The sequence below is a fragment of the Leuciscus leuciscus genome (genome assembly GCF_965113295.1).
Source record: "Leuciscus leuciscus genome assembly, chromosome: 12".
NCBI classification, from domain to species: domain Eukaryota; kingdom Metazoa; phylum Chordata; class Actinopteri; order Cypriniformes; family Leuciscidae; genus Leuciscus; species Leuciscus leuciscus.
The window spans coordinates 37,289,238-37,311,695 of record NC_138736.1 but is presented as its reverse complement, the minus strand read 5'-3'; the positions used below and the strand labels follow the sequence as shown (position 1 = coordinate 37,311,695).

General features: G+C 36.5%; 2 protein-coding genes across 2 annotated transcripts; one reads left to right on the top strand and one right to left on the bottom strand.

Annotated features, from left to right (window-relative positions):
- Positions 1 to 130: 130 nt before the first annotated feature.
- exosc7 (exosome component 7) lies at positions 131 to 5,094 on the bottom strand. The gene is made up of 8 exons (XM_082186980.1): positions 4,970 to 5,094; positions 4,357 to 4,458; positions 4,166 to 4,260; positions 2,857 to 3,022; positions 2,718 to 2,788; positions 1,570 to 1,693; positions 1,336 to 1,491; positions 131 to 284 (listed from the first exon to the last, which is right to left on the bottom strand). Exons 1-8 carry the CDS (start codon positions 5,024 to 5,026, stop codon positions 180 to 182), a joined length of 876 nt encoding a protein of 291 aa, XP_082043106.1. The 5' UTR covers positions 5,027 to 5,094; the 3' UTR covers positions 131 to 179.
- A 39-nt stretch (positions 5,095 to 5,133) lies between these two features.
- hgh1 (HGH1 homolog) lies at positions 5,134 to 15,396 on the top strand. Its single transcript, XM_082186976.1, has 7 exons — positions 5,134 to 5,237; positions 5,884 to 6,483; positions 7,511 to 7,611; positions 7,718 to 7,816; positions 8,380 to 8,471; positions 9,098 to 9,220; positions 13,402 to 15,396. Exons 2-7 carry the CDS (start codon positions 5,942 to 5,944, stop codon positions 13,576 to 13,578), a joined length of 1,134 nt encoding a protein of 377 aa, XP_082043102.1. The 5' UTR covers positions 5,134 to 5,237; positions 5,884 to 5,941; the 3' UTR covers positions 13,579 to 15,396.
- Positions 15,397 to 22,458: the final 7,062 nt, after the last annotated feature.

The window sequence follows — 22,458 nt, the reverse complement described above, 5'->3', positions numbered from 1 at the left end:
GTTAAAAGCACCATTCAAGCCAGCCAGCTGGAAAAATGAACGAATCAAAAACAAAAACAGCAACGTTATATAACCTTGCATTAGAGGATTCTGTGTTAGCTGAAGTTATTAAGAAAGACATGAACAAACGTCATAGGAAACTTAACTCATTTATTTGAAAAACGAACAAACAAAAACAGCTATCCAAGGAATCCCACTTTCTGTCGTTTCTTGCCAAGGCTTTCTTCTTTCTGCAGCAGTTCCATGAGCGGCGCGTGAAGAGTCTTTCCCACTCGCTTCCCGGCCTGCGACACAACAGTGAATAGACGAGTTTATGCAAGTCAGAGACATGTGAAAGTGTGCAAAAATAAAAGCTCGAGACAGGCTCAGACTGTCCGTTCACTGAACGTCTGATGATATCGCACATGTAAACAACACGAGCCGGAGGAAACTCTCTAATATACACACTCCAGTGCACAGGTGCCAAAGTAACCCAATAAAGTCTACTGTATCATATATGACCCTGGTCATTTTTTTTTAAATTGTAAAAAAAGCTGAATACATAAGCTTTCCATTGGTGTATGCATGGTTTGTTAGGATAGGACAATATTTGGCCGAGATACAACTATTTTGAAATCTGGAATCGGAAGGTAAAAAAAAAAAATCTAAACATTGAGAAAAATCTCCGTTAAAGTCCATTTAAGTTGGCGATTGTGCAGCATTCACTCACAGAAAGGCATTTACAAATATTTGGGATATATCCAATATGATCCATCAGGCTTTTGATTAACATTTATCTCTCTCTCAATTATTATTGTATTGAATTGCATTATGTGTTGCCACCCAAAATAAAAACTACAGAGCTCTGATTATAAACTAAGCCTTTAAATATCATCTTACTACAACAGATTATTGAAAGTTATGAAGGGACAACTGATATTTATTTGGATTTTATGATAGCAGTCCCTGTTATAAAGATCTCATTGATTTAATTTACAAGCATCAGAATTAAATCTTACTTTTTGCCCATATAAGCATCAGCAAATGCAATTGCATATTTTTTTACTTTTTGTCCCCTAAATATTCTTACTAAATGAGCCATAAAAGTCTGATCAATGATACTTTTAATGATACATATGCAAACTTTGTTGTATATTTTGTCTAAAGGTTCAATAAACTGTTCTATTGAAAAAAAAGTCATATTTCTGACTATTATGTCATATGTCAGGCTTTGCAGGGTTCGGGCTTTGAACAAACTCTTCATTCTAAATAGGAGTAAAAGTGATTCCTAAGCAAACACCACTAATTATAAGATCAAGACAGTTTAAAACTGCTGTGGGAAGAAACTAAGCTGACCTCTGTCATCTCAAAGATGCTCTCCGGGTCCAGACTTCCTCTTCCCAGCTTCCTGACGCATGTGACCATTCCTTTGTGTGTGACTGAGATCAGGAGACTGGCCACCGAACAGGCCTTCTCCTGCAGTGTGGCGTCCACCACGTGTCTGTGACCGATCTGAAGGGCACAAACACATACGATTTAAAAAGTTATACATGACACGAGGAGAGTGGTGCATTGTGGGTAATGCTGTACCTTGCACAGGGAAACGATACACGGCACATTCTCCACATTGATCCGCACGCAATCGTACGGGTCGTCTGACAGCTCGATCTCCTTCCCGCCCTCCTCATCCTCAGATATGTGCACTTTGGGAATTCTGTTTCGGAAAAGGGATGTGCTTATGTTTCTCATCACTTCATTGAATCACCATTTTGAATGTTTATGATTAATGCATAAAAACTTTTAATAAAATAATTTGGTCACACTTTATTTTATGGTGTCATTGTTACAGTGTAATTATATATTTAAGTACTGAGTAATATTAATTAACTACATGTACTTACTATAGGGTTAGGGTAGGATTAGGGTTTGGGTGAGGGTTAGTTGCATGTAATTATGCATAATTTACTGTTATTACTATAGTAAGTACATGTAATATTTGTAACAAGGACACTGTAAAATAAAGTGTTACCAATAATTTTATAGTGGATTTACAGCTGAATGCATTAATCCTTGGAATTTATACGATTTAATGGTTAAACTTTTTAGTACAAATATTTTTATAACAAAAAAAAGTCCTGAAATATAGCTTATGGGAGAACTGCTTAAACTGCTTAAATATTGTAGAATATAATAAAAAATATACATATTCACTGAAGAAAGGTTTGCTATTGTTATTGTTAACTAAAATTAACTAAATTAAAGAGTTAAAATCAAATAAAATGTAAACAAAAGATGAAAAACTTGATTTGGCAACCAACTTAAATAAGTTGAAGTACTAAAATTGCTAAAACTGAAATAATAATTATGCTAAATAGAAATGTTAAAAATGACAAAAATTAAAAAAACTTTTTTTTTTTAATGATTAAAACAAAATAAAATTAAAATAAAATATCATAATAAGTATAACAACAACAAAATCTGACTTTAAAATTACTTTACAGGCCTGGAAACAGTTTTGCTATTGTCACCTAAAACAATTGTTAAATTAAACAAAGCTGAAATAAGTTGAAGTATTAAAATTACTATAACAAATAAAAAATTAAAATGACAACTGAAAATATAGAAATAAATAAGAAATTATTCTAATAGAATATAAATAACACTAAACTAGCACACTGCCAGTTGTAACATTTCCTGATGAAACCAGTTCTGATGGGAGCAGACACACAGTGACTCACCGTGTGTTAAATAGAGCAGCTTTGATTGCGATGGAAATGGCGTCGAAAAGGTTTCCGTCACATTGCAGCAGCTGTCGAGACAATCATGTGTTTATATGAAGAATATAGATGTCTCATGATCTCTCTCGGGTTCACTCACCAGCACGTCCACGTACAGCACCCAGCAGTTCTCTCCCGGGCAGATGCAGAGGGAGCGCAGGTCCACGCTGTGCCTGTTGTTGAACACTTTATAGAGTACGTTACTGAGCTCCACCCCCAGCTCCTCCCCCCCGCGCCCCTCAAACTCCGGAGTGGCGTTCGCTGAGCTGCAAAAGAAACGTCCAGCAGTTTATACACGTCAGGATGGAGAGGAAACTGCTGTGACTGTGTCTAATTAACATGCAGATCATGGACTTTTAAAACGCATTACGCATCATCTATGGACATTCACTGCTAATTTGCATATTTATACACTGAAGCACCTGCACTACACATACTGTATGTACTAAACTGTCTAATAAACTGCATAGTATACGGTCTTATCAATTGTGCTGCATCTCATGGGAGAACTATGGAAGCTTGTTTCCACAAAAAAAAAAAAAAAAAAAAATGTATCTCTCGATTTGTCTTCTCAGAATTGTGTGAAAAAAATTCAGAACTGCGAGATAAAAAGTTGCAATTATCTTTCAAATTGTTTTATTCCATGGCAGAAAAAAAGCTTTCATAGAGAACTGCTTAAACAGAACTAACTTAGTTTTTAAATATTGTAGAGTAGAACTAAATATATATATATATATATTCACTATAGAAATTTCCATGGCTTTTCCAGACCTGGAACCAGTGTTGTTATTGTTGACTAATAATAAAAAAATATATATAAAAAAAATCTTTTTAAGTATTAATTGAAATAAAGCTGAAATAAAATAAAATCCCAAATATTGGATGAAAAAAAAAGAAAAGTTTTTAGTTTTTTTTTAAATGTTGCCTTCGGCTACATAACATAACTTTACGATGTACTAAAATTACTAAATCTAAAACTGAAATAATAAATCAAACCCAAATAGAAATATAAAAAACAAAAACTAATACAACAAATGACAAAAGCACAAAACAAAACTACTAAAACGTAAAACTAAAATTAAAATGAAAACAAGAAAAATTTATATTTCTAAATATATATTTTATATTAAGTTTTAAATATAATTTATTTATCTTTTAAATAATTTTAAATATTATTTATATGAATAACTCGCATATAAATATAAATTATCTATAGCATATAAATAATAATAAAAAAATAAAGCTCCCACTATTCATGTACACCTACACACACACACACATGCATTATGTACTTCATGTTCTATTGTTCTTAATGATTTGTAATGATTTTTAAAAGCCACTGCACAGTCTTGGTGGAGCAGGCACTGATTTACAGTGTTTGCTTGATGTGTTCATCTTTAAACACTCACCAGTCCACAAAGAACTCCAGATAACCTTCATCTGGTACCATGGGTTTGGGTTTCCCAATCTCTGCCTTTACTCCTACGAGAACATCAGTGTGACCCTGTCAAACACACACATCACACAACATCACACAAACACTGGTGGTGACAGGTAGTGCACTATATGTTATTATAACAAACTGTTTAATTCAGCTTACAAGACTGATTTTAGCAGAACCATCAGTGTTTGACACCACATCCGTCTCGATCTCCATGTGTCTGTAGTCTTCACATCTCCGGCCGTCCAATCTCAGGTCATCCTGTCAACAACAGTCACAGTTTAACCCTCGTGTTCTAACAATCAAGATCAGGCTGATGCTTCATGATGTTCCCAAATCTCATTAGAACTGATTATAAACTTCATTTCAGGTGGATAACGTACTTCAAACATTTCCCATGACAAATGTAAGTCTTTAGGGGTTTCAGATGTTGTAGTGGTACACTCCTGTCAGCTCTTTATTCACATTTGCTTTAATGTACTGTATATACATTTACATTTAAGAGCTGTCAATGGGGGTTGTTTAGGCCAGTGACACATTTAAAGAAGGAAAAATAGAAATTAAACTTAAAGGCTACAGTCAAAGTTTCTATTATTGTTGTGTTTTTATCTGTTATTGACATATCTAGGACTACAACTAGTCAATCTCAACACAGCATGAGGTTAAAACCCAAAACAGACCACATTAGAATACACGCTTTTTTTCCAGATGTCCTCTTAATTGAAAGTTAAATAAATGCAAATTATATTTTCATTCGTAAGATTTCACTTACTCTAACTCCATGCATAAGATAAACCTTCTCCGCTTCGCTTAGTTGAACTGCTGCCATGTTTCAAACACACGCAGAATATTGTGCGTCATCACAAAGCGCGAGGAGCGGGCAGCGAAGGCGGAGCCTGGCGTCAACCAACCAATCATATGCCAGTTCGGGGGAAAAAAATCTGCGTAATGTGTAATCTGATTGGATCAGGAATATGTCAATTCCTTCAGCAGGAACTCAGTCCATTCAACGCACATGTTTTGTGTATTTCGCCAATGTGGTATGTATATTATATTTAAACAAAATTAAACAAAATGATTAATTGTATATCACATATTTTCTGCGCTCTATACAGTTGTAGATGTATGATAGGTCAGATTTTTGGTTTTGCTTGTACAGTTTACTGTAAACATGGCGATCGGTTTATTATGATTATTATTTTGCACTTCTTTGATGCAACACAATCATAATACACTTTGACTACTTATAAAACCTGTGTACTGTGGTACCATGGTACAGTGATGGCAATGCAATGGCGTTTTGAAGTATATACTAAGACTGGAATTTGCAGTCTTTTTATGCCAATTGTAATCTAATTTGTATTTATTTTATTCTTTTATTTATTTAATTTATTTTTAAGCTGTCTGATATTATTATTATTGTTATTATTAAGGTAGTTCTTAAACTATCAGTGTTTTCTTTTGCAGGTTGAATAAAACTTATTATTGTTGAATAATACTGTGAAACCAATAAAAATAGTTCTTGCTTATCGAAATAAAGGTGAAATAAATATTTGGTGAAATTTTAGAAAAATTTAACTTTTACATTTGATCTTTTAAATTATTGATTTGATTATTTTTATTCTGTGATTTTAGCTGTCCGATGTTATTATTATTATTATTAAACTGTCTGTGTTTTCTTTTGAGGTTTGACTAAAAGGAAAAAAATCCGGATTAAACTCTTGAGTCTGTCCCAAGAGCCACGATGCTTAGTGATGGAGAAGCTACAGAACTGCTGTCATTTCTCACTCTGGAGACCAGAGCTGATGTCAAAGGTCAGGCCTCGGAATACGTCCTGGGCCTCACAGGGAACCGGGACGGGTGCCGGTACCTGCAGTCCAAACCAGACTGCCTCCAAGCCCTGGTGACTCTAACCAGCGACCCCTCCATCGCCATCGTCAAGGACTGTTTTCACGCCCTGATCAACCTCTCAGCGGACGAGACTCTTCACCAGCCTTTGGTCACAGAGACGGGCTTACTGGCCAAACTGCTGCCGAAACTACTGGACCCGGAGTACGTGTTTGCGGATCGGATCTGCACCATCCTCAGTAACCTGAGTCGACACGAGCGGACGTGCAGAGACGTGTTCAGAGCTCTGCAGGAGCAGGACATCGGACTGGACAGACTGGTGGAAGTCTTCTGCAACCAGGGCTTCAATAAGAAAGCTTCGCTCCACTATCTGGGACCCCTGCTGTCTAACCTCACACAGCTGCCCGAGGCACGGCTCTTCATTCTGGACAGGGACAGGTACACGATCATTACATATCAGATTCCCAAAACCATGGTATTATTATAGGATGTGTCAAACAAAACATGATATTACAATGGTACATGTCCAAAAACATGGTGTTATCATGGTACAGGTAGAAGAAAACCATAATACTGTGGAACATGTTCAAAAACATGGTGTTATCATGGTATGAGTAAAAATGCATGATATTACCATGATAGTACATGTTAATAAACTTGTTATTATAATGGTAGGTGTAAAAATATATATTATATTACCATGGTACATTCAGAAACATAGTATTATCATGGTAGGAGTAAAAATACTTGATATTACCATAGTACATGTTTAAAAACATTGTATTACCATAGTAGGAGTAACAATTTTCCATTGTACATTCATAAACATGGTATTATCATGGTAGGTGTAAAACAATAGCCTATATGATATTACCATAGTACATGTTAAAAAACATGGTAGGAGTAAAAAACTGATATTACCATTTTACATTCCAAAACTTGATTTTACCATGGTAGGAGTAATACAAATACATAATATTACCACAGTACAAAAAACATGGTATTATCATTGATATGGCTTAAAAATGCATTATGTTATCATAGTACATGCCCAAAAATATTGCATTATCATAGTACTGGGGAAAAACTATGATATTACAAATAGTTCATGTAAAAAACATGGTATTATTATAGTACAGAAAAAAAAAAAAACATTACCATGGAACATATCCAAAAACATGGTATTATTAGTAAAAAATATATATGAAATAACATGGAATTATCATTGAATGGGTTAAAAAAACATGATATTACCATAGTACATGTTCGAAAATTTTTATTATCGTGGTACAGGGGGAAAAACTGATATTACCATAGTTCATGTAAAAAAAAGAAATCATGATATTATCATAGTACATGCAACAAGAACATGATATTATCATGGTATATCTCCAAAAGCATGGTAAAACAGTGGTAGTAGACAGTATGACAGTGGTGATATATTGTCTGTGGTGTGTTTGTACAGGTGTGTGATTCAGAGGCTTCTGCCGTACACACAGTATGAGGAATCGAGCACCAGACGAGGAGGAGTGGTGGGAACGCTCCGAAACTGCTGCTTTGACCACGGTATAGAGCTCCATCATCTGTGCGAACTCTAGAGAGCATGTCGTTTCTTTGATATCATTGAAAGTCAATGCAAAAATCTGTGAATTTAATCATTTTTGTCCTACAGCCCATCATGAGTGGTTGCTTAGTGATGCGGTGGATATTCTACCGTATCTTTTATTACCATTGGCTGGACCAGAGGAGCTCTCCGAGGAGGAGAATGAAGGTGATGCTCTTTAAATCAGATCCAAGTGCTTCATATCAAATGTGTTAGTAATGTAGAAACTCTCCTTTGATTGCTGTTGCAGCACTCTCGCTTGTCCAGTAGATGGCGCTGTTTACTCATTTTGATGTTTATTATATTTCCAACAACATGTGTGAGGAAAATGGAATGAACAGAGTGGAAATACTGCCATTACAGAAGGAAGTTGTGAATTTGCTAAGTTAGAATCTTAGTTCAAAGTTTGCGGTTTCATAAAAGCTGTTTGAAATGTTTATATGTACCATATTCTCCTCTTAATGCACCATGCTTTCTGACCAAAAAGGAGAGGAATAGGTGACCTTATATGACCTTTCTGAAGTGCTTTCATGGTCTGTATCACTATTGGCCCAAAATCCTCATTTAATTTGCAGTATGTTCGAGTGGCAAGCATCACTTTTCTTATCGCTTATACTTTCTATTTTAACTTCAGACAGTGTCTTAAAGGTGAAGTGTGATTTTTGTGCCACTATTTTAACAGTAAAACAATTACACACACTATTCATATAACTCAGTGTCTGTGTTTACAGGTTTGCCGGTGGACTTGCAGTATCTGCCGGAGGATAAAAAGAGAGAAGAGGATCCTGATATCCGCAAAATGCTCTTAGAAACCCTCATTCTCGTATGAACCACATCTCATATCTTTCACCTGTCAAATCTATAACTTGCCTGTGTTTCAATTATTGACATACACTACTGTTCAAATGTTCGAGGTCGGTAAGATTTCTTAATGTTTTTGAAAGTCTCTTCTGCTCACTAAAGCTGCATTTTTTTATCAAAAACACAGTAATATTCTCTAATATATAAGCAAATGTTTTCTATGTGAATATATAGTCAAATGTAACTTATTTCTGTGATCAAAGCTGAATTTTCAGCATCATTACTCCAGTCTTCAGTGTCACATGATCCTTCAGAAATCATTCTAATATGATGATTTGATGATCTAGAAACTTTTATGATTGTTATCAATGTTGAAAACAGTTGATACATTTTTATTCAGGATTATTTGATGAATAGAAAGTTTAAAAGAACAGCATTTATTTTAATTTGTTTTAAAAATGGTAACATTATAAGAGTCATTACTGCCACTTTTAATCAATTTAATGCATCATTGCTGAACTAAAGTATACATTTATTTTTAAAAAAACCATACTGACCACAATCTTTTAAACAGTAGTGTATAATCAGTAGTGTATGTTGGTTAGTCTGTTCTGTAGTTCAGTTTCTGAATGATCTGTTTGTGTTCAGCTTACAGCGACTAGATTGGGCCGACAGATCATGAAGGACAAGAACGTTTATCCCATCATGAGGGAGTTTGACAAATGGGAGAAAGATCCGCAAGTTATTTCAGCCTGTGAGAAACTCGTCCAGGTATTGTAAAGATTACTCTGAAGATATTTAGGCAGCATTGCATGTATTCTTTATGGAAAAACATTGCTTTTTTTCACTAAGCAATCAGCTCAGTGAAAAAAACTCATTCAAGATTGCACACAAGTTGATATGTTTTTTGGCTTTTAGTATGAATATGTTAGCCTTCAGTTGTCGATAATCTAGTGTGCTCCAAAACAATGACAAAAGTCACATTTAGAAGACATAAGCATTCAAACTTAGTCATTTCCACCAATATGGATCAATGGTTGTCACTCTGCACTTCAGCTCCTCATCAGATTTTCTGTCCAATCAAATGCTCTCTAGAATCTGAAGCTCCGCCCCCTACATTATAAATAGCTGTGGCTGAGATCAGTCACTTGTTCATACATTTACTATTTTCTACATGCTGAATGGCACACAGTGCAGTATATAGGGCAGAGCCGATCAGCCCTATACGCACACTACGCAAGGTGCGTAGGGCCCCGCAAATTACTCAAGGCCCCGCCTCCCCCTCGTGTCAAAGCGCGTCAATCAATGTTTACAATATCGATGACAAAATGAAGCGGAACTATCTTTCTGGTCACGAAAAGAGAGAAAAAAACACCATGAGAGTTAATTGCGGCAACAGTTCAGGTAGACTTGTGTTCTCTCCTCTCAAAGTTTGATGTCAGCAAAGACCAGTAGGCTAAAGTTAAGTTGATGTGAGTTGATTTATTATGCTTAATAAACGACAAAGGACAACGGTGTTTGTTTATAAACTGCAGCTCGGAAAAGATAACTGCGTCGCGCGTTCATATGCGCGTGCATGAAATGAAACGTGCACTTTCCAGCAGAAACATCTGTCGGGATTATAGTTTTAAAACAAGACGATGATTATCTAGTCGCTCAGTCAAGGTTTAGTTACAACTCTGCACTAATGCAATAATGAAAGCCATGTATTGACATTGACTATTGATAGGCTCCATTGAATTTAAAATGTTGATTGGCTGGAGATTATGGTCAATATGGATGCACATCCCTCAGTAAATAATAACCATCAAGTATCAAGAATTACTTTTATCATTTAAAACACAGTGACATGCTATGGCGCCATTTTAGCTTTTATTCATTCACAGGATATGCATTTTTGATATCAATAATTCAATTTGTACTATTTAAAATGTGAATTCTTGATATTAAGAATGAACTTTTTACTAGTAACAATGTCTTCTGATATCAGGAATTACATTTTCACTAGAACTAGTTAAAGGAGGGATTGTAGTGGGAACACTGGGGTGTCAGGTGTGACTGTGTGGCAATGGCAAATGGTTCATGGCTCATGGGTCAGGTATGAGGGCCCCTAAACAGAATTTTGCTTAGGGCCCCAGGGAGGTAAGGATCGGCTCTGATATAGGGGATAGAGAACGATTCAGACAGTGTAAATAATCTTTCCATTGGGGTGAATGAAGTCTGGTTTCACGTTAGTGTCACGCGAACCGCCGCTGCTCCAGTCCAGAGACACGAATCACAGAGCAGATCATGTGATCGAGTCGCCGCAGATCCAGAAAATGTATCGGACCCGTTTGAATTCTGCACAGAATACTGTATTTTAAAGTGATATGGACAGGGTGGCCGCGGGTCCTTAAAAAGTCTTAAAATGTCTTAAATAAAGTTTTCCTAATAAAAGGCCTTAAAAAGTCTTAAAATGTCTTAAATTCAGATTCGATAGGTCTTAAATATTTCTGGTCACGTTACCGCTAAAATTTCTCCAGTCTGACGGACCTAATATCCGTCAAATAACCAGTGAAGCATCGAATCGCGAGAATGATTCAGATTTGATTACATAAACAGCTATTGATAATGATAATGTAGGCTTTTTCTGGTAACGCTGTTGAGGCTCGCGCTGCTTGTCTCTGATAGATTTTATGACAAATGAGCATAACGGCAAACATAAAAAAAAACTCCCAGAAGAAACATACTGAGGTAAAAATTCAAAATGTTGAGTTTTTTTTATTTATAACATGTGATATAGTTAAGTAACATAACATGACGGGAGCTATTTTGCTGAATATTCTCACGATTGCAAATGTTACATTGATTTTAGTTCAATAAACAAGTAGTGCAGGGCTCGAATTTCGGTCTTCTATCAGCTCGGTAAGAGCTCCAGGCGGCGATAATACACTCTCGGGTTTCGGGATAGACGGAATTGTCACTTGCATAATCGGGCCAGCATTGCATCATGAGTAACTAAAGTTTACCATTTGCACGTCTTTTAAAGTTTTACCAGTTTAAACATTCACGCGATTTGAAACTATTCAGTACTTGTGTCTGAGAGATGTTTTTTTTCACACATACATAAGAGTAAAGCCGCCTCACAAACAGCTCGCGGGTAACAAAAGTTATTTTTCGTGGATTTGATCGCTTTAACAGTCAAAAACATGCGAAAATTATGTTAATTTCGGTCTTGGTGAGTATCCTCTAAACACAGTCGGTTATGTCTTAAGCATAAATCGCACGTGACCGTATAATGAACACAGGATCTGTGCACTAGCTCTTAAAGGGACAGCAGCCATATGTGTCTGTCATTCATTTGGTTGTCAAAACAACAAACCATAGCTTTCATTTTAAGGAATCAGGATTAATAGCCTATGTATTTAATTTAGTCAGGACTAAAATACTACCCAGTGTTATTTTACATTTGATTACTTTATTCAGTCTCTGTAGTATTTCTGAATACTAGTGTTAGACCTAAGCAAAAACTTTTCTCTTTATTTCTATTTATTGGCATCTTTATTCTATTGTATTTATTTGTGCTACTTTTTTCAATTTAATTCAAAGATTGAAATCAAGCTTCCTTGTGTTGTGTAAATTCTTAAGACCAAAATTACCCCATTGTAAAAATGCGATGAGTGAGCATACATTAGGCGAGATACATGTAATAAAAAAAAAAGAGTCTAAACTCCCCCCTCAAATTAAAAATCCCCCCCCATAAGAATCACCTAAGGGGGGATCCCCCCCCCATTTTCCAAAATGAAATTCAGGCCCTGAGTGAATATTAAATTATTTCAATTACTTAGGTTAAATATTACATATACGCATGTAATATAATGTGTATTTCCATCACAGGTTTGGTCTTAAATTTAATTTAAAGTGGCATTAAAAAGGTCTAAAAAGTCTTAAATTAAACTTATTTATATCTGTAGACACCCTGTATGGAGGAGATTAGAAGGAGAAACAGATAGAGATCAGGACGAAACTGCGGCTTTACTGAACTCAACGGCTCTAGCCGAGCTGTGATAGAAACGAAACGCTATTGGCTATTTTATAAAAGGGGAGGAGCTGTTCGATATGCCCCGCCCTGTCTTCCTGTTTCAGTGGGAATTAAGTGAACACATTGAATAATGCTGCATGTTTCAAGGCCTTTAAAATCCATCCAAAATTTAAAAATGGGCCTTTAAAATAAATGTTTACATTCTTCACACGGTGACTGCGGGGGCAGGATAGTCCGGGTTAGGGGGTGACGCCTCCTCACGCCCCCCTGCTGTTGCATCTCTATTGCATCACTTTTGCAAGGTCGTTGCATGCAAAATTTTCTGTAAATGTGGATTGTTGTGCTTTGGAAGACCCCAGACAGTATGCAGATCAATTCCAGTCCTCCAAAACCAGGATTTATGAGTTTGGTCGAAAAAAGCAGGAGACACTAATTTGGTGGAAAAAGCCTGTTCCTTGCACCGTGGCAGGCTTATATTTGGGTACGGCCCCATGGAAAAGATGTCACAGGGTCTCCTATTAAAGCATGATATTCTCCATAACGTCTGGGAGATCCCTTTTGAACTCCGGGCCAGAAGCAGTGGTTCGGCCATTTGCCTCAACCCAACCATTTTAATTAGCGTCAATAAAACAGCTAATATGCCAAGCACAGAACGAGGCTAATATTTATCCAGGATTAATGGGTGCTTTTTCATAATGCAGCAGTTTCTAACTAACACGACTTTAACAGCTATCATGTTACTGAAGTTTTTCCATGTTGTCGGGTTCCCGAAATTGGTGCTTGGGAATGACAGTAAAACTCAAGTGCTGTCTGGCATCTCATTAGCTCTTGTCCTGCGTCGTTACCACTTTCCTCTTGATATGCCACTCTGACGGAACGTATTCGGGTCCATTAGGGTTTCATGTGCAATTTTTGTGCGTCTTTGATTAAGGTTTTGATTGGAGACGAGCCGGAGGAGGGAATGGAGAATCTGATGGAGGTGGAGATTCCCAAAGACGTGGAGGAAAAACTGATAGAAATGGACGCCAAAGAGCAGGCACAAATGGAAAAGGACGAGCAGGAACAAATGGAAAAGGACAAACAGGAATCCGAGAAAAACCTAAAATAATCTCCAGAAGGCCTGGAGGGATAAATGGACATCAAACAAATGTTTACTTCTTGAAATGGACTCTATCAAGTTGAATGTTTAACATCAATGAATAAAAGGCTCTGTATAACACTGAACACCTGAGGATCATGATGGACAGAACATGTTGTAATGTCTTTGGTTTGATTATAAATGCACAAACCTGGTTTTGGGATAACATTGTTGGTTTCTATCTGTTCTAAGCTGGTTTATTTAGTTGCCTAGCTGGTGGTGAAGGTACCAGGTGGAATGACCAGGTCATACCATCCTAAAGGTCTAGTTCTGGATGTTCAACCACCAGCTAGAAAACATGCAGCCACTACGTTCCAAAACACAGATCCCAACTGATCCCAATCCGGTTTTAGCTAGATTTTCCAGCAGCTTTAAAGACATTGAATGTGTATCAGCTGGATCTTGGTGATAATAAAAAAAGACTCATCGCAGTCAGGTGTTCTGACTTGAAAATTTTTCCACATTTTTAGACATTTTTGAAATTGCTGTAGGGTGATTTATATGATAAAACTATATTCAAATTAAAACATATATAGACCTAAAAACTTACATTGACTATAACTTCAATAGTTTGTGGAGTTAAACTAGTACAGTATTTTGAAGCTGGCAATCTGTCATCTGCACACGTCCATGTAAAAGACTGAGATCTGGAGCCGTTTAGACATGACTATGATGACAGCAAATTGTAGTTTGCTGCTTCCGTGTGGATATACACATACAGTTTAAAAAAAACTTGAAATCTTCTTTTAAATTGAGGAAATTTGTCGTACGTGAAATTATCCCAGTGTCAGTTTTTTCTTGCTCACTGGCGGCATCAATTCTGTTGAACTGCTTTGAAACGAGATGTTATGTTTTATACAAATACAATAGACTTGGCTAGAAGAAAAGTGACCAATATTACAACATGGTAAAACTAGTGAATATTCTGGTGCGTCAGTAAAGCGTTACAGCCGTGCTAAAATGCGGTACAACGCTACAAAAAAATGGCGATTGCTTTTGTAAGACTTGAGAAATTATAAAATGCCGGGCAGTCTGGTTGAGGAACGACCACTCCCCGAGAAGACAAAGGACCTTTCTGGAAATTAACATTTGAACTCTCTCCTGTGAAGTTAGCATCACCATTCGAGATGCAAGTCTCACCTCAGAATAAATCTCTTCCCCTCTTCTCCCACTCCCTCTCTCTCATGCTGAGATAACCTGAAATTCACCAAAAAATCTATATGATTTAAATGTGAATTATTATCATACAGTTTTATACATGTTTGGTATCATTTGAAATGTCTCAGTGCGACTGGTACAAAGGTCTCATTCCCAAATAAGTAAACCAAAAGGTAATAAGGTTTTTAAGAGTTTAGAGATAACTCGCACACAGAGGAGGGTGTGTCTTCAGGCAAATGGTCTCCTGCTCCCAAAGGTGTAAACTCAATGCAAATTCCCATTGTTAGCAAATGTTTCCATGTAAATCAACCTCTGTCCCCAGTAAGTCTGGGACGGTGATCAATGCAAAGTCCCACTGTTAACTCATGTTTATATTTGAAAAGAAGTTTCTGCCTTGGTCTGAGTGTTTAGGGAGATGCTGAAGAGGCTCGGGGTGATTCTGTAACTCAGATTAGCCTGTGATGCTGAGAGCGGCCGAGACTCTCAGCATCATGTACTTTCTGATGTCAGGTTTGCATCTTTTCTCTTTATTCCAGAGCATTTGATGTTTTGTATTTATTATCTTTGAACTGATTATGAAATTGGCATGATACATTTACCTGACATAATAAATTGTTACATTTGATTTTATTCGGACTGACTCTGCAATTGTTTTCCCAAGTAGATTAAGCGGATTTGTATGTTCCCGCAAGTTTTGCGTCAGATTAGTGATGACTAATATTTGGCATCAATTCAAGTGTATCTGTTTTGCAAAGACAAGAAGTGAATTTCCATTTAGAACAGCAAAATGCTGCTTGACCAATCTAAATTTGGGTGTGTCTTACCTCTGTTTTAATTTAATGTTACTTTAGATAAGTGAATGTGGGAAACCACGGCATGGCCAATCCAAAGCTATTATGAGAGAAGTAATGTTGGTCAACTTATATCTGTAGTAGTGGCCATACCTCTACTGAAGTAAACGTTTAAATTAAATTCAAGTGTATGCAATTCCATGGGGGCTATACCAAAGTATCTTTGATTGTGTAAGCATGAATACAACCGATCTCAGGTATATAGCAATTACCTCTGTTCGGTGACCAAAACTGATGAGCTAGTGATCGTGAGACCTGCGTTAAAAACACAAGACATGAGGACCTCTGAGCGACAGTTTCCTAATCTGAATGGGGTAAATATACTTAAAGCAATACTAAGGAACTTTTCCTCTTCGGTCGCCCTACAGGTTGGAAGCGGAATTGTCGATTACCGCTGTCATAAATAATTTCTCCGCCCGCAGCCTACTGTCGCACGCTCGATCGCTGTTTATCCAGCACCGGCTTTAGAATGAACGATGTCCACAGACAAGGTAGAGTATGTTGCATGATTTCATGGAAGTATGATGTATTGCGACATCAGAAACGAAGAAAAACTAAATAATGACTATTGTAACGCTTGACGTAAAGCAAGTCAAATTTGTAGTTTTCTTATGTCTCATTAGAACTACAGAAACGCGACCCGATCTGGCAATCTTACTGTGGTTACTTACTTACTTAATCTGTGGTTATAGCAGATAAAGGACCGCAAAGCGGAGGCATAAGTGCCTTTCACCCTGTTACGACTTGATGAATCACTGAAACTATTTTGGAAACATTATTTTAAGGTAAAAAATGTGTAGTGTTGCTTTAAAAGAGTTAAAAAGAATAATCAAACATTCGCTCACTTTTAATGATGCTCAGATATCATTAAAACCTTTTTTGATTCATGGAGTCAGATGAAATAACGAGGTAATACATATGAGAAAATGTATTTCGTTTAATCTTGTTGTGTTGCGTAAAAGGAAAGACAGTAAAGCGCAAAGACCTTCACCCGTATTATTGGAAAACCGCCATTGGACCGATAAACAGGCGTATACTTTGCTTTTGTTAAAAAAAGGTAGGCTACTAATAGATGTTCTCATGATGACTTCTGAGAACCGCAGAAATGTGGAAATGGTCAATAAGTGCATTTGCTTAACTAAATATAATTTGTAATTAAATGTTTAAATGAAAATCCATTTTAGCTGAAAAAAACAACAACCACCATTATTTGAATTTAATTATAAAGATAAATAGATTAAGAATATGACTGAAAGGAGTCTACATCATTGATGGCATGTTATTGAAAGTCATTTATCTGTAAACCCACAGGTGCCCGAGGCAATATTAATCCTTCTGACAGCCTGGTGAGTTTTAAAGTGGAGATTCAGGTTTGATGAGGCCCTCTGCTGAGCAGGTTGGTGGTATTGAGGCGAGATGTTGAACAGGTGGTAAGAGAATTAACCAGGAAGCCCAGAGAAACCAGATGGATGTACGCCACTGAAAACAGTCTCCTGCGATTCTACAGCAGGCCAGCGCAAACCAGGAAGAATAACACATTACTCCAAATCAGACAAAATATCACTAGTGCTTAAATTAATGTCCACTGGGGTTATCATCCACATTTTGAGGTGTCTCTTTCCATCCTTCACAGAAGAGGTCAAATTTGGTATCTTCAAAACACAGAAATATGAAAGACAAAGTCTAACCAGGTTTAAGACTAGACTAAACCAACTAAAAGCCTTGAGGTTGTTATCATGGTCCATGAATGGTGTAAAAAGGAGACGATGACATGCATTAGCCTACAATAAACTATTACTTTTAAAACAGGTCACTAAGCTTTGGTAAGTGCAGCTTAAAGGATTATTTTTCAACATTTTATACTCTTTAGTCTCTTTCCTGAATGTTTGTGCATTTGAATTGTTCTGGAATGGTGTTACGTTTTCTGTTCTGAGACTACAAGCATTGTTACACTGAAAAAAAAAATGGCTTTTTTGATTTTACTCAATGTTTTTTACTCAATGTTTACTAAATTAATGTATCTTCATTCAAAACATATATATTTTAGTTGCACTTAATCAATGTTTTTTAGTTATTTCAGTTCAAATACATTGAGTAGATTCATAAGTCTGTGATTTTGAGTAAATGGGAAAGACCTGTTTACATTCAGTTATGTTGTACACTTATAAGACTGTCTGCAACTAGCACAGCACAAGCAGAAAGACACTTGTTACTGCACTGACATTGGCAACGCTTTATCTCATTCGATGGAGCATCTTTACATGCAGTTATCCACAACTTAACCATAAGCTCTACTCTTCAGCACAATGGTAGCCATAAAAACTTCAACATAACTGAAACTCATTAAACATTAACAGGTCTTTCCCTTCACTCAAAAACACATAAAATATACTAATTTACACTTAATTCCAACCTTTACTCTCCTGATCCTATGGCAAGCCGTTTTAGCTTAAATTGTACCCAGCGTTACTCGTCGTAATTGCATTTTTACTAGTAAGAATTCAATTAGAGAGCTCTACAATATAAACCCTAATGCTCAAAATAATTAATTGGTTTGAGTAGGACAAACTTAAATTAAACTAATTAGTTCAGTCAAATTAACTTTTATGAGTACTTAGCACTTTCTTTTTCTTTCAAGTTCACAGAACTGATATACTTTAAGTAAACTGAACTGTTTCATTGTTTTGAGTTTTATAAAATGATTTATTTTAATTTAAACAAACTTAAGTTTAACTGAAACGACTGGGATGTCTATTTCCCAGCATGCTTTGCCGATGGCACTTGAATGGGAGAGTAAATGCTAAAATTAAGTGTAATATAATGTGTGTTTTTTGTGCAAGATTAATGTTAAGTGGGAGATTGAGTATTGATTAATGTTTTGTTATGCTAATTTAGAATAATTTCTGTTAATGTTGGTTTTAGGATAGTTACCATCATGGTGACAAGTGGTGCATGCGGCTTGATTTGAGAGCAAATTAAATCTTTATATTGTTGCACTCATACAGCAAGTGCTGTATAACATACTATTGTTAGCATGATAACATAATAGTATGTTAGCAAACTAGCTTGTTGAAAGTTAATACTAATGAAAGTGTTCACATTGAGATTACATGAAGGTTTTAATTTAAATGTATGAAATAGTGTACTCTGATTTTAATTGTTCTTAACTTGAAATGTTTAAGTACAAACTTAAAATCTGCCAGTTCTGCTTACTTCAATCGATTGCCTTACATTTTTTTGAGTTCTGCTCTCTAATTCAGTTGTTACTAGTAACAATGGAAGTCAATGGAGACATATGACTAGTCAAAATTAATTTGTATATCTCTCTAATTGTAATTGTTACTAGTAAGAATTGAATTGTAGAGCTCTCTAATAGAGACAGAGCGCAACGCGTCATAATCTGAAGACCACGCCCACCAAGGGGGAAAACAAAGCAACTGTCTCCATTGACTTTGCATTGCGAGAGGCTGCCTCCTTGTCATTTCTTTCTTCTAAGAAAAGACAGAATAATGCCTAAAAGCTGCTATGTGACAAGGTGTACAGCAAACAAGCTAAGAAACCCAGAAATAAGTTTTCATAAGCTGTCGACCCCAAAAAACGAGCGTTTGAGGACATAAAAGTGGATACAGGCTGGAACGAATGGGTAAATTGTGGGATCCTGACACTCAGTATGCACTAAAAATACACTACGTGTGCAGTAAGTTAAACATTTGGTCACTGGTGAGCCAAATATCCAAATGTCAGTTTTATATATTATATTTCTGTAAGATAAACTATCCTGTGTTGCCGATTACGGTCTCCTCCAGCGGGCGTACGTTAGTTCTCAGAGTAATGAGACACGTGACGCTCTGTCTCAACTGCCTGTATCCACTTTTATGTCCTAAAACACTCGTTTTTTGGGGTCGAGAGCTAATAAAAACTTATTTCTGGGTTTTTTAGATTCTTTGCTGTACACCTTGTCACACAGCAGCTTTTAGGCATTTTTCTGTCTTTTGTTAGAAGCAAGGAATGACAAGGAGGCAGCCTCTCGCAATGCAAAGTCAATGGGGACGGTTGGTTTGTTTTCCCCCTGGGTGTGGGCGTGGCCTAAATACGCTCTGTCTCTATTGAATTCTTACTAGTAAAAATGCAATTACGACGAGTAGCGCTGGGTACAATTTAAGCTAAAACGGCTTGCCATAAGACTCTGGATTAGCCTGACGTCGTCATACTCAGATTCTAGTCAGAATAATAGTCGATTCTAGTCAGATTCTAGTCGAACTTCCTGACCTAAAAATGTTGTGGGCGGGGCTAAATTTGGCTGGCATCCAGTCTAACTCTGGATGAGTAAAGTCAGTAAATTTTAGTCCAATACAATAACATTAACTAGCATTTTTGGGTGTGGGAGAAAAAAGACGCAAACACAACATGGGGGTTAAAATTAATTGGACTTTCCAATGCTATACATAGGCTACTCTTTTATTTAAAAAACATTGATTTATCGTGTTATAATCACGTCATTTACAGACTTACATGACTATAGCTTACAGTAATTTTGAAACCAGTCTTTGCTAATATATAGTCACTGGAAACAATATCCCCTGGTCTTTCAGTAGGCCTACAGCTGCGTGAAGCCGGTTCACCTGAGAAGCAAACTTTGTTATCGGGAAAAAAAAAGGATTTCCAAATTCGCCGCGTCTTCCATACGTGGTGACGGGTGATATATTTGCGAATTCTCTCTCGCCTTCTCATGAGTTTTAACCTAAAACTGACACGTTTCATATCATAAACCCCGTTGTCTATAAATCAGGGTAACACCAGTGTTTTTGGAGGGGGAAATAAAGCTCCTGTATCCCAGCAGAATAAAGGCCGATGCCAAATGGCTCCACTTCACGGCGACCTCTGGCAACTGCACCGGTTCACCGACTCGATCCTCCTCTCGCGTTTATTCCCCTCCACAGTTCAGCTTTACTGCCTAATTGGGTTCCTTATACTGACCACAGTGAGAATATCTTTGTGTTTAAACAGCTGTAAACCACAATCGAGCATCTCAGGAGCGCAGTGAACACTTTCAGGGAAATAAGGGGTGTACTCCGTCCCCGATCATCTCATCAAAACGAGCCAGTTTGTAAATCACCAAATTTGATCGTGAAATGTTTAGTGCAGTGGTACAAACCGCACTCTTTCCTGAACGGTCAAGTTCTCCTTTTGTTTGGCCTGCATATTTCTGTCAATGACCGAACAATAATATTTCCATTGCAACCTTGAATACGCAGTTAAAAGTGCAAAATGTCCTGTGCTTGCCTGTTAAAGGAAGATGTCGGGTTCATCATTCAGTGTCGGGTTGTGGCATAATGTTGATCTCTACATACACTATTCAAAATTTTGGCTTTAGTATTCAGTTAGATTTAAAAAATAAATGAAAAATGTATACTTTTATTCAGCAAGCATGCATTAATTTGATTACACATTACAAAAGATTTCTATAATGCTGTTCTTTTGAATTTTCTATTCATAAAAGAATCAACTGTTTTCAACACTGACAATAATCAGAAATGTTTCTTGAGCAGCAAATCATCATATTAGAATGATTTCTGAAGGATCATGTGACACTGAAGACTGGAGTAATGATGCTGAAAATTCAGCTTTGATCACAAGAATAAATTATATTATATATTTAAATATAAAACAGTTAGGCTTATTTTAATAAGTAATTAAAATGTAACTGTATTTTTTATCAAATATAAGTGCAGCCTTATGGAAGATAAAGGACTTGTTACAAAAACATTTTAAAAAGTCTTATTGACTCCAAACTTGAATGCTTGTGAATATTTAATAATAATAATAAGCTAATAATTATAGACATATGTTTTATAATTATTATTTATAAAGGCTATTATTATTGTCTTATTATTATTATTATTATTATTATACAATTTTCACAATATATAATATATAAATATAATATAAAATATATTATATATTGTGCATATATAACAATAGGACAATATATATAATATACAAAATAATAATAATAAAACACACACGCACATACATAGGCCTACTGTATATATATATATACAGGCCTATATATTTTATTTAATAATAAGCTATTATTACGTCATAATTAGAGATACATTAGCCTATATTGTGATAATAATTCCCAAAAAATATTTGACTATAAATATATGTAAAATAATTGCATTTTATTGTTCACCAACAAACGCCATAAATTTGACCGTTTTCATTCTGTCACAAAGACTAAAGTTATTACTTCAGGTTGACATTTGCCATTAACGTGGGAGAAGGAATCAGAAGCACATGTGCATTAGTGCGTGTCACAGTTTAGCGCTCTGTCAACTGAGCGTTTCTGCCCATTTTTCCCACGAACTGCCTTTTAAAGACCTGTGATGTTGCGCTACCTGGACTGGGCCGCCCGATCCGGGGGTCACGGAGCTCCACCGGCCGATGAAGACTGATGGAGGGGCGTCAACAGCGCTGGGAGTGTCAGCATGGGGGCAAACACGACAGATATTCAAATGATTGAGCCCAGTGGTGCTGTTTCCGCCCGTGACACGTGACACGCTCTCGCGCTTCCGCTGTTAAACGGAACCTGATCCTTCCGCGGGATCCCGGATCCCGGATCCCTTTCAGTCTCGGAACAAAACACAGGCTAATGCAGTCAGTCAAAACCGGGACCGGCCAAGGTCGTCTGAGCCTGTGTCTGAGAAGCAGAAACTAAAGCCGGTCACATTGCGTCTGACCTCGGCCAACTTTCAACGTTTTTTGCACAGAGTAGGCCTACATTTAAGGTAGCCTACTGCACTTTAATATGAAAGAATCAATGATATTGACAAAAAAC

Excerpts from the sequence above, each read along its gene's own strand:
- exosc7 (XM_082186980.1), bottom strand. The coding sequence starts at position 5,026 with ATGGCAGCAGTTCAACTAAGCGAAGCGGAGAAGGTTTATCTTATGCAT. Across the intron at positions 4,459-4,969 it reads ATCTTATGCATGGAGTTAGA|GATGACCTGAGATTGGACGG; the intron begins GTAAGTGAAATC and ends TGTTGTTGACAG. Across the intron at positions 285-1,335 it reads GCATCTTTGAGATGACAGAG|GCCGGGAAGCGAGTGGGAAA; the intron begins GTCAGCTTAGTT and ends GTTGTGTCGCAG.
- hgh1 (XM_082186976.1), top strand. The coding sequence starts at position 5,942 with ATGCTTAGTGATGGAGAAGCTACAGAACTGCTGTCATTTCTCACTCTG. Across the intron at positions 7,817-8,379 it reads CTCCGAGGAGGAGAATGAAG|GTTTGCCGGTGGACTTGCAG; the intron begins GTGATGCTCTTT and ends CTGTGTTTACAG. Across the intron at positions 9,221-13,401 it reads CCTGTGAGAAACTCGTCCAG|GTTTTGATTGGAGACGAGCC; the intron begins GTATTGTAAAGA and ends TCTTTGATTAAG.